Source organism: Crocodylus siamensis, chromosome 3, assembly GCF_052110815.1.
Source record: "Crocodylus siamensis isolate JL-2025a chromosome 3, ASM5211081v1, whole genome shotgun sequence".
Lineage (NCBI taxonomy): Eukaryota > Metazoa > Chordata > Crocodylia > Crocodylidae > Crocodylus > Crocodylus siamensis.
Window position 1 is genome coordinate 183,990,021 of NC_143397.1, and position 12,761 is coordinate 184,002,781.

Below are 12,761 nucleotides of genomic sequence, written 5' to 3' on the forward strand. Positions count from 1 at the left end.
GCTGTAAAGTTACTATAATTTCTCCAAAGGTGAAGATGTGGAAAACTTGTTAATAGGACTGGTATATCCTAACAGTCAAATCAAGAGCAGCATCCTAAATCCATAATTCCAAAGTAAAAAGAAAATGGAATCTCCTACCACGATAAACGCATGTTAATTTTAGCTCATACTAGGTGCTTCCACATATTCATTAATACACTGTCATTACTGCATATTAAATTTAGTACCTGTCTTACCAGGTACTGAAATCAAATGTGCAGAAACCAGTAATATTGCACAGTAGTGCCTTTATTAGTAGTGCCTAGACTACTACTACTGTGTATTATGCATTAACATATTAGCACGGCTCTCACTGTGACATGCTAACGCTCAGTAGAATTAGTCTACTGTACATTTAGCGCCTTATGTAGATGCGCCCATAGACAGCTCCAACCTTAGTACCTGTCAAGGCTAAAAAGCTCATAACCTACCAGAAGAGAGGGAGCTTTAATTGGATGAATGTGGCCAGAATTCAGCGTGGAAAAGGCATTACTATCTTCATAAATCACATATGAAGAAAAATAACTAAGGCTTTTGGTTCAATCTTGAAAGCCCTCCCACTAAATACAGCGGGAGTTCACTAAAACTTTAGCAACGATTCTGAGCCAAAATGAACATTGACTGTCCTCCTTTTCATACTTAATTCAGGAAGAAAAAGAAGAGAAAGTATTCCCTACGTAATGTGCTATTCTAATGAAAAGGAACATAAATGTCAGTAGCTTCCTAAACCTAACATCAAACCTATCCCAGGGAATGAGAATGAGTTTTGCCATACCGCTGCAAAAAGACCATATCCACGAATGGCAATAGACAGCTCTTTATTGCTGGAATCCATTTTTCTGATGATGTTATAAAACTGCTCCATGAAGAACTTCAGCTTGCTCTTGTGCATTTCTGCGTCTTTAGCCACCATTAGAGAAATCTGCAGGTTATACACAAACAATTAAGGATTACTGGAAACTTGAAAAACAACACAAAACAAAACAAAAGCTACCACAAAAATGATACTGAAAACCTTAAAAAAATAATTCTGTACTACAGTATGACAGACAACATCTATATCATCTACTGTACATGCACCTGATCCATTGAGCTTCCATATAAAGACTACTTCTATACTCTGTTATTTTAGAAATTTAATGCCTTGACAATCTAGGAGCAACCATGTGAATAGTAATACCTGTTTAAGAACTGAATCTAGGGCTGAATGACCAGCTTTCTTCAGATCTACATTTGTGTGGCCACAACATTTGGACATCACTTCAAACAGCATGACAGAGTTATCCAGAAGACAGGTGCCAAACTGAGCAGCATGCAGGCTGAACATGCGCAAACCAGCTGCAATATAAAAACAATTTTCATTACAATCTGGATTTGTGTTCTAGTTTCTGGGAACTGATCACTCCAGAGGTTTATATTAGGACAAGAGGAGGTATCAAATACCTCCTAATTAATCTGTCTTTCCATTATTACAGTCCCATAGATTCCCTTTGACCCGGCCAAATAAGATTTTGCTTTGCTCAGCCAGTTGCGCCCTTGTAATACCCTAAATACTAATATACAACAGAGGGGCTCTACTCTTCTAGCCTAAAGGCAGAATATGCTTTGAGAACAAATACCCTTTTCAGCAGAATGGGAAACATGTCTCCTCCAAGAAAAACACGGTATCAATAATATGGCAAACAGAACTCACTCAAGAAGACACCTACCTAGGGGTACTGCATATCGCTTTAGGTCAACCTGTAAAAGCAAAAAGTTCACTGTAAGAGACTTGCTCTTTATCACAACTGCATACAGAACAGATCACATGCAAAAGGAAAACACATTATCTACCTGTGGATTGATTGCCTTCACCGCAAAATCAAATATCTCCTTCGAAGTGTGTGGATCTATAGAACAACCAATCAGGAAACATTTTACTAAAGCCATATCCAAGGTAGAATCAAAACGGTAAAATAATATTCTAATTTTGTTATGAAGACAACATATCACATTCCTCAAAGCAGAGCATCTGTCTAGTGAATATATATATTCTTCTTTTGTTAGCTAAAAACCTACATTTTAATAAATACAGCCATGGTGGCATACTTGTCATCTGTTATTTACATATCACCACAATGTTCTAACTTTAACAAAGAATGTAGTTGTCAACCCCTGCTGAGAAAAGAGTACTTCATCATGGTTGTGCAAGGTAAGGATGCAATCAAGGGTCTCCTTATGCATAAGGGTGCCAGAGAGGTTTTATGATATGGGGTGCCTTATACAGGCAGCTGTTCTGCCAGCATTTTACCAGCATGCACAATAGCTGCAAGTAACAAACTTTACAGCAGAATGAACAAATGCTGCTTATCTGCTCTACAAGTGTTAAAGCTTATCTATACAAAAGATTCTGTACCTTCTTCCATGGATTTAGTAAAGTTATATAGAAGTGCAGTCAGTCCTTTCAGACACCCTGCTACTACTGGTAGTTTGGGCTCCCTCGTAGCTGATGTCATCTGAAAACAAGTTTTAAAGAAAATATTATGCTGCAGTTAAGCGAAGTTTATACTCAAGTCATCTAGCATAAGCCTGTCAATTAGGAGCATGAGGGATGGGACAAAGGACACACATACTAGATCTCTCTTACCCAACATAGCTACACCAATATAGACACTTCCTGTTAAAACAGTTTCTATGATTTGGGAAGATAGGATAAGTATACTTGCATAAAATTCCTTACCTAGCATAAGCACTGTGTCCACTAAAGAGCTTTGCACGTATAGAAACAAAACTGGTGTAACAAAAACTACCCCTCAGAAGAGTAAAATACAGAAAAAAGACGTATTTGCTAAATCAGACTTGTGCTGTCACCCTTCTGAACAGAGGAAAGCAACTGAGTTCTTCAACTTACTAGCGTTCAGATAATCAGTAGCACAGTAATGACAACCACCTGCCTGAACCATAAGTGGTAGTGAGGATCATGCTCTTCTTCCAGCTGAACCAGTGGCACAAGGGGCCACTAGTTCCTTCCCCTTCAGCTAAAACCTACCCAAGACTCAATAACCAATGAGCACATGACACTCCATGCCTATTAACAACCTCTGAAAGTGTACAAGTGTTCACAGTTATTGTTATAGACATTATTTAAAAGATATTGTCTTGGTATGAACAGCAACTCATCATACAGAATAGAATCCAAAGGAAGAAAAGATCCAACAGCTCACTGGCAAAGTCCTATAACAGGTGCCTATCGTACCTGTATTTTGAGCTCTCCCAAGTAAGCTCGGAATAACTTTTCAGAATTGTCAACCATGTCACTAGGTCGGACTTCTCCCAAGACTCCCAAAAGCTCATATATCTTTTCCAACACTAAAAGTAATTAGAATAGGGATATAAATTATTATGTTACTCAGTATTGTTATTGCATATGAAACAGCAGCATTATTAGAAAAGCTTCCCCCTACTTACAGAGTTTGGATGCAGGCATCGTCACATTTTGGAGTGAGGACTGGCATATAAGAAAGTGTTCTAAGAACACATACTTTCTCCTATGATTTGATCTGAAATTTACCATTAACTTCCACAGTGAAAATTAATTTATTAAAGTTATTCAATCTGTTTTACCCATTTGTGTGATTTCAATCCTCCAAGAAGCCAAACACCCCAAATGAAACTGAAATCAACAAGGGCTAAGAAGACAACAAGAGATTAGATTGCTCAGCACCTTGTTGCTATGGGTTCCTAACCAGTGAGAAGTTCTAACATCACACAATGTTAAAACATATATGTTAGAACTTCACTGTAAGCAGAGACAAACTGCACTTAATGAATGCTATCACCATAGTGCTAGAGTACATACACGTACAGATTTTCTAGAGACACAATCAGAGTTTATGGGAGCAGAACACTTAAATAATTATACAGTACATAACAGCTGCCTTTCCTGAGGACACTGTTTTGTCCTAGGGAGGATGATTTTTTTAATTAATGTTATCCATCCACTTACATTATTAATAATGTTTTGAGACAGCATTTGTGAAAAGATAACATATAGTATATTGTAGTTTCCCTAAGCGTAATTTTCTGTTAGTGAATGAGAGCATTTGACAAGTCTCAGTAGTAGTGGACCCTACTTCTAATATGTAACAAGATGTTAAACACAGTATGTTGTGAAAGTTTTGTGTTTGTTCCATAAAGCCTTCTTACTCAGATCTCTGTAGGAGATAATCCATCTAGGTATTAGTATGACAGACAGTAAATAAAACAAGTAATGTTGCTAGTAAAGTTAAGGTCTACCTGTGTCAGGCACCCTACTTTTTCCAGCAAGTTCACCATAGAATTTGTTAAAGATTTCTCCAACTTTTAATTCTTCCATCAGACTGAAACACTGAACATTTTGAAGCAACTGGAAATATAGGAGAGAGAGCATCATTAGAAACACTACTATTTTACTTGTTCTCCTATTTGATACAATCTGAGTAAGGCCCGAATTCCAACAGTACTAAATACTGTTCTGAGCTTTAAGTATCTGACTGGTCCCACTGACTTGGGAATTAGGTTAAAGAAATCTGGCCTCAGCTTCTTGTAATATAAAATTCAGGCAAACAAGCATCTAGCCTATATAAATGAAAATGTCTTATGATCTTCTTATGCACATGGTAGGTAGCATGCACCTGTTTCTTTCTATTCCTGTACTACTTACACACATTTTATCTGTAGCTTTGTCAAAAGAAAAGCATTTTAAAGCCATAAACAGTTGTAGATATCACACCTGTCAGCACGTGCAATTTTACAAACAATTTCCATAATATTAAAATGTCTACCCACCCTGTTGTTATGAAAAAGACCCAAAGAATATTTTTTAAAAGGGACTAGTCATGAAATGCATAAAGTTAAGCATGTGTTGGCAGGACAAAGGCTTAATGCATCATATTACAGAAGCAGTTTGTTGTTACTGCATCTTAGGGCAATTTCAAATTAATTTTTTTCCCCTCAAATCTCTCTGTTTTAATGCATAAGTTATGCGTAACAATAGATACAAATCTACTGAAACTTTAACCCCATTTCACTCAAGGCTCATCTGCTCCTATCAGAGCATAAAAAATATAAGATGCTGCAATATAACTGTTACTGCACTCACAAGCAACAATTCCCCCTCCCCTTCAACTGTGTTTGAAACTTGCATCTGTTTACAGCCTCAGAAGCAATGAAGAATTGTAAAGTATGTTTTACCTTAATCAGAAGCTCCAGAGCTGGGATTTTACATTTGGCCATCTTATCTTTTGTATAAACACTTATACAAGTTTGCTATGTTGTGGGAGGGAAGGGGAAAAAAAGTCAAAATAATCACAGACAAAGGAAAAATTAAGATAACCTTTTTTCATTATTATTATTATTTATTTCTGTAAGGCATCTATTTCCCAATCATATTAGATCAGGGATGGGCAAAATACAGCCCATGGGCCAGATACAGCCCATCTGGCAGGGGTTCTATGGAACCGGGGCAGCTCCCCACTCCCTGCTGGTGCAGCCCAGCCTGGCTCCACAGATGCCTGCCAGCCTGCGCCCCGCTCTGGGCTCCACCAGTGCTGGCCCTGAGACATTGATCGACATTGGGACATTGATCCCAAGATGGTGACCGGGGGTGGGGCACCTGTCAAGGGGCGGGGCTAACTAGGTGGCCCTTGACAGCTTGCCAAAACTGGGTAAGCGGCTCTCCGCCCAAAATAATTGCCCGCCCCTGTATTAGATATTTTACCACACTGAAACGTATAAAAATAAAAATACATGACTTCTCATATGAAAAGGCAACACGAATAAAGATGCTTGTTCACCCAGAACATAAAAACAACCTTCTAACATCTGACTGCCCTACCTACCTGAATCAAACCCACTCCAAAAGCTTCACAGTGGGCCCTAAAAATTAACAAATGCCAGCTCCAATAAGCAATAAGGTTTTCTGCTTCAGACTGTGCCCTATCTTCATATGGCAAAAAAGGTATAGGGGCAGAACAGTTACGATGTCTTGCTACTGCTCCAGAGGTGAGACTTTGAGCCTTGTTCAATACTCAAGTTAAAGGCTGTACCCAGTTGTCTCAATTGCAAGAGTCATTTGGACTGAGGAATCAAAGGAAGCCAGACATAATATTAGCTATATCATTCCCCTGCATAACTTAACTTCTCTCACTGGACCTAGATGGATCCCAGACCATGCAGACACTGAACTGCTTTCCTTTTCAATCAATGGTTAGTACCCAAAGTTTACAAAGAGTTTTTCAACAAACACCTTTATTTCAGGGATGCCACCAGTAATTTAAGTGACGAATCCTCAGAACTTCTACTGCCAACTGGCATAGCAGGAGCTCAGCATTTCAGGAAGGATGGGGAGGGGTTGAAATCAAACCTTAAAAACCATCCTAGAATTTAGAAATTTGAATAGAAAGATTCAAAGTATCAACCCCCACCCCATTATTTCAATGAGATTCCATTAAAAAAATTAACCAAAAATTGCCTTTTTAGAGAGAAATATATTACAACTCTCCTAGTTTCAAAGTAATTGAACAAATACTGCCAAACTTTACAACATTTTTAAATGACTTAACTAACATATAAAACAAAAAGGCTGATTTATTTAAACTCCCATATAAGTAGGTAAGAAACGCACTACATGAAAATTTTAAAACTGATTTGTTCACATCGGGTTGTAAGCTTGTAAAATAAATGTAAAGGCATTAAGAAACTATTAAGAGCACAAGGAAGACATTTTTACATTTTAAGTAAATTCTTCCTTCACCAACCTTAATATCACAAGCATATGGATGAACTCCCTGACCAATCTTTTCCAGAAAGGTACACAGAAATTTTAAGGCTTCTTCTCTGCAATCCCGAAACTGAAAAAAACAAAGATTTTATTTAGAGGCAGGTCCTCTGTTTCTCAAAAGGCAATGTATTACTAAGACGAAAGATACAATAGTTCTTAAAAAACATTAGGTTGATGAACTTACCTCCTCAATACTGAGAGATCTGCGGATAAACACAAGTAATCCTTGGTCTTTGGAAAACACTAACGAAGACTGCAAGGCTGCAGGAAGAGCAAAGTGTCATACTACACAGAACCCAGAAAATGTTTTCCTTCCAAACAGCCAAGGCACAGAAACCAGGGTGCACAGATACTACTGGACATTCTTTAGGGTACCAGTTTCTAAATCTTGCCCTAGTACCCTTAAGGTATAACTAATTTTCCAGATAAAATAAATCCTTATTTTGGAGCCCTTGTTCACATAAATTGTCCCATTGAAACCTACAGGGATGCAAGTATGAGCTGCCATTCTTGAACCTTGGTTTGTTTGTAAAATTTTCAGTTCACCTACAGTGGGATAGATGTTCAAGTCTCAGAGTGGCACAAACCTCCCAGTCCTGTGGCAGATATAAATTAGAGTGACTTCAAGTCTATGTTGATCCTAAAGAAGGACCTTTCACAATCATACATTAATTACCATGATGAATGGTTTTAAGCAGCCCTAACCTGATATTAGAAACCACATTAATACCGTAGACAAATGTCTTTGGTAGATTTGCACTACCATGCCTTAAAATTATAGGTGAACCAATACATAGGTCCATATTGTATTGGCACCCACAAAAAGAAAATTGACATTATTGGCAATTGTCTTTTTTGGCTAATGTCACCGATAACGTCTCCGATAAATGTCAGGTGCATGAGTGCAGTCGCAGCATGCACACGGCCAGCCTGGCGGTTTACAGAGTAGCCTCTGGCCGGTAAGTCTATTGTGGGGGGAATAGGGGCAGGGGAAGGGGTGCAGGGGAAGCAGATAGAAGCCCCTGCTATTAAGGAAGGAAGGAGTGGGGCTGGGGCTGGGGCTGGGGCAGGCACTGCTTAGCTGGGATGGGGCATGGGAGGGAACCGTGAGCAGCTTGTCCAGGGTATGCAAATCCTGCCACTAAGCACATCCCCAGGGGAGCCCGGGGGTGGGGGGTGGCATGTGCTGCATGGCTCTGTGTGGGGCAAGGATGGGCTGCCCCTGTGGGCTGGGGCCAGGCGTAGCACTGGCCTCTTCCTGGCAGAGGATTAGGCTGAGGCTGCACTTGGAGCAGGTGGCACTGCGAGGGGGGCCTATGGCAAATTTTGGGATGGCTGTAGCCTACACCATAGCTCCCCCCACCCCAGCACCACCACTGCCCACAGTCCCCCACTGGAAAGAGCCTGGCACCAGCCCCCAGTCCCAGTCTACAGCAACAGCCCGCCCTCTCCCCATGCACAGATCCACAGGGAACATATCCCCCATGGCTCCCCCAAGGGATATGCATAGCAGCGGAATCTGCCCTCCCCTCCTAACATCCCCCCAGACAAGCCTTGCATGGCTCCATCCTGCACCCCACGCTGGCTGGGCAGCAACTCACCCTGCCCCAGCCCCTCACTGCAGGGGCCTCGATCTGCCCCCCGATAGCTCTCCTCCCCCTCCAAAACAGACTTATCAGCCAGACACTGCTCTCCAAGCTGCCAGGCTGCATACTGGCAATTGGATCCGTAACGGCTGATATGGCTCATTAATAATTGGCCCTCAGTATGGGCCCAAAAAAAATCTTTAAATCAGTGTACCCCTACTTAAAATAGCAGCATAGACAAAACCAAGAGCGTTATGTTATCAGGTTTTGATTTTCATCTAGGAAAAATGTATAAAAGTATCTGGACTCCTTACATTTATTCAAAACACCTTTTGTAAGCACGCCTACAAATTTCACTTCATAAATCTACCGGATACAAAAAAAATCATGGACTTAATATAGACATTGGATTTATGACACACTACAACTTGCTGGACATCTGACAACCCAGGTAACCTGACTCCATCTGACCACTTGCATTCCCTTCATACATTTCCCTCCTATCTCTACCCACTGTCTTCCTAACTTCCACGTTTTCAGAGACATGCCTGTTATAAATGCATTTCTTTTCTACCTTAGACAGTACACATCAGCAGCCTCCCATTGTCCAACAAAAGGTGTTTGTGCCTGAAAGCTTGCAAAGAACTGCTTTCCAACTTTTTATTTAGTCTAATAAAAGATATCACATCAACCCAAAGAACTTTGCTTGCCCGTGTCCTTAGACCAACATGGCTACACAACCAACAATCCTTTATCCCACAGAAACATTTTATTTGCCAGACAAGACCAATGGTTTGGCAAAGACTATTACTGCATTTTCAGTAACACTTCAGGAAAAGACAATGATCTCTTTAACACTGTTAAATCACTATAAAATTGAGCCCCAGATGTTATTAAACCTGCATTTCATCCTAGAATGCCTTGTAGAGATGAATTCCATAGAATGACTACACTTTGGGTGCAATTATTGTGCCCGAATTCTCTTCATAGAAACCTTACAGCATGGAAACACTACTTTCATGCTTAAAGAGAAAACATACATAAAGCACTGAAAGCATGCTTGCCAGATGCAGTGCCTCTGAGATGCCCGCAGCATTTCCTTTTATTTGAGCCACTTACCGCAGTCCAACTGGTTAGTCTCATGTCAAAGCAATTATTTTAAAAATTGTAAGCAGCTATACCAAGCTGCTTAGAACTTCCTCTTATCTTTCCAGAAAGAAAAACACATGACACTCAGTTAAGAGTAAAGGAAACTGAGACGAGAGTACAGGGCAGAGGAAGTGAAGATGCAAGTTTTGTACACCTGCTGTGAATGGTACTACATTAGGACCAGATTCTGCCATCTTGACAATTGGCGAACAGCAGTTTTGTGCGTAAGTTCTCTCAACAAAGCCAAACAAATTGAATATAGATGACATACCACACTTAACCCCAGGTGAAAGGTTTGGTTTGTATAATCAGCTTCTTCTGAATCTTGGTGTAAATCAACTAAACAATCTTCTAGCCTTCATAGCTGTAGAGAACCTTTCAAGTCTGAGCCAAATGTAAAAAGAGTGATGTGAATCTGCAGAGGCAGAATGGATAACTGCCTTTTTTTAATACTTGGGATCTGAAAGGCTCTCTAGGCAGCTGCAAAAACTATAAAGCTGCTTCTTTCATTTATGCTAAGATTCAGAAGAAGCTGAATGCACGATGCAACCCAAATGTTTCCTAAGGCTAAATTTGGTATGTCACCAGCATTCGACTCCCGGAGGATGGAATTTTCTTTGGGTCATTCTAACCGCTTGCAATGGTGCACAAGGACTTAAGATCAGATCTTGGTAAAATAAAGCAAGATGACTTATCTATTTTACCCACATTTTATCCTGGTTCTGGGGCCTCTTCTTTAACCTCTTGCTCTCTACTAAGTTTAATTGCATCTCTCTCCATTTTATCTTCCCTCTCCAAAAGCCCCCGCTCTCCCCCCATCCTTGCTGCCCTACAATCCCTAGGTCTCTAATGGGTCATTTGGACTGGGGAATCCAAGGCAGCCAGACATAATGCTAACTACATCATTCCCTTGCATGGCTTAACCTCTCTCACCGGACCCAGACAGATCTCAGACTACACGGACACAAGACTCCTTTCCTTTTCGATAGATGGCTGGTACCTAAAGGTTAGAAAGAACTTTTCAGCAAACACCTTCAGTTCAGGGATGCCACCATGGTACTGCTATGGTTCGAGATTCATTACGACCGGAATCTACCATCTTGACAGCTCCTGAACAGTAGTATTCTGCACAGGTTCAAACACAAATTTTGTACCAGATTTAGAGTACATTAGATACTCAGGTTTCAGAGTGGCAAGGTCATCACTTCTTAACGTCCCAGTCCTGTGGCAGATATAAGTTACAGTAACTTCAAGTCTGCACTGATCCTCAAGGAAAGCCTTTCAATCATACGCTATCAATTAATGATTTTGATGAACAGTTAAATGGTCATCTGGTTTTAAGCAATATCTGAAACCAGGTTCACATCATAAACAAACACCTTTGGTATAATTTGCACTAGCATAATTTAAAATAGTGGTATAGACAAAATCAAGGGAATTGTATTAACAAGTTTTGATTTTTATCTTGGAAAAAATGTAAGAAGGCCTGACAAAGGGTACCTGAAAGATGGCAAAGAAGAATTTTTTCCAACTATTTGAGTTGGTTTAATAAAAGATATCATATTCACCCAAAGAACCTGGTCTGCCTAGGTCCTGAGGTCCAGATACTTTTATATGTTTACTCATCCCATAGAAACATTTCATTTGTCAGACAAGCCCAGTGGTCTGGCAAAAGCTGTTTTTGCATGTTTAGTAACGCTTCAGGAAAAGAAAAGGAACTTTTTAACACTGTTAAATCATTGTAAAATAAAACTGATCCCCACGTTACTAAACCCATATTTCATCCTAGAATCCCTTGTAGAGACAAACCCTACAGAATGACGCCACACTGGGCACGTGCAACTAGGGCCCCTGAATTTTCTTCACGGTTTTGATTTTCACCTAGAAAAGGTGCAAGGAGTTCAGATACTTTTCTTCTACATTTATTCACCCCCAGACACATTTCATTTGCCAGACAAGAACAATGGCCTGGCAAAAATCATTATTGCAAATTTCACCCAGGTTAAATTACTCATTTCCAGAAGTGACAAACCCTCTGAATTTCTACTGCCAATGTTAAAAAGTTCTTTTTCTTTTTATAGTCTGCACATCAGGGAGGAGAGGGAAGAGAGTCAAACCTTAACCAATCCCATACTTTAGAAGTGTGAATGGAAATATTCCAAGTATCCAACAGCAATTAATTACTTCAATGAAATTGTATTTTTTTTTTAAATGAACCCAAAACTGCCTACTTCTTGCAAGTGAGAGGGAGAAATACATTCTAGCCCTCCTGAATTCAAAGTCATGGGAACCAATTCTGCCAAATTTGGCAACGTTTTCAATGCCAGGACTACCGGACCCAACCCAACGGCTGATTTCTTTCAGCCCGGCTACAGAGGGATGAGCGCGAGCGTTGAAAGCCGCGTTTACCCACACCCGGCTGCGGCGCGGACTGAAAGAACCGCGAAGCTTTGCTGGCGGCGCCGCCCCAGGACTCCCCTTGCTCGCCCGCCCCGCGCTGCAGCACGCACCCTGGGCGCTGTCCCCCATGCGGGTGACGCAGGCCTGCCCGACGCTGCGCACCAGGTTGTAGCCGCGCAGAGCGGCGCTGCCCGAGTCCGGGTCCCGCAGCGTGCCGTGCAACTGCAGCAAACAGCCCTGCATGTTGCCGGCGCCATCCACGGGCACCAGCGCGGCCATGGCCCTGCTCGCGGGCACCGGGACTGGCCCAACCGGACAGCTCAGAGGGAACCACCTGTCCCCGGCGGTGAGAAGGGAAACGGAACAAACCGACTCCCCCGCGACCCCCGGCGGTTGGAACTCGCCCCTCCCACTAGCGGAACGGATTGGTCGACGCTGAAGAAGGAGACTCAACCACGCCGGACGGAGGGGTGCCCACGATCCCCGCAAGGAGGAATTGGTTCCACCCGGTTTTGCTTTACGTGTGGTAGAGGCCGAGCAGTTCAACCCCACCCTCCGAGAATAAAACACTCTCTCCTCTCCGCCCAGAGGGCTGGCCTCAGTGCTTTTGCAGCGAAATGTGGCCGAGGGAGGGCGATACCATTCTCTCCGAAGGGGTCTGAGATGAGACTGCCCAATATCCCGATACAGCCACCTCCCTCTGGGTAGATGCAAGCACCGGGTTAGACTTGGATTTTGTCTCGTCTCCACCGAGGTGGGGGGAGGGTAGTCACAGCCACCCCCCCCTC

At 41.7% G+C, this 12,761-nt stretch overlaps 1 protein-coding gene across 1 annotated transcript in view; it reads right to left on the bottom strand.

Moving 5' to 3' along the window:
• Positions 1-12,738, bottom strand: part of PRKDC (protein kinase, DNA-activated, catalytic subunit) — a 130,811-nt gene extending 118,073 nt beyond the window's left edge. Inside the window, exons 1-11 of the mRNA XM_090039934.1 lie at positions 12,084-12,738; positions 7,023-7,099; positions 6,816-6,908; positions 5,251-5,325; positions 4,315-4,423; positions 3,275-3,387; positions 2,435-2,534; positions 1,873-1,928; positions 1,749-1,779; positions 1,220-1,377; positions 815-961 (exon numbers count right to left, since the gene is read on the bottom strand). Of these exons, the coding sequence (XP_089896060.1) occupies positions 815-961; positions 1,220-1,377; positions 1,749-1,779; positions 1,873-1,928; positions 2,435-2,534; positions 3,275-3,387; positions 4,315-4,423; positions 5,251-5,325; positions 6,816-6,908; positions 7,023-7,099; positions 12,084-12,252 (1,128 nt within the window). The 5' untranslated portion in view covers positions 12,253-12,738. The remainder of the gene's footprint in view (positions 1-814; positions 962-1,219; positions 1,378-1,748; positions 1,780-1,872; positions 1,929-2,434; positions 2,535-3,274; positions 3,388-4,314; positions 4,424-5,250; positions 5,326-6,815; positions 6,909-7,022; positions 7,100-12,083) is intronic.
• Between the last annotated feature and the right edge of the window lie 23 nt (positions 12,739-12,761).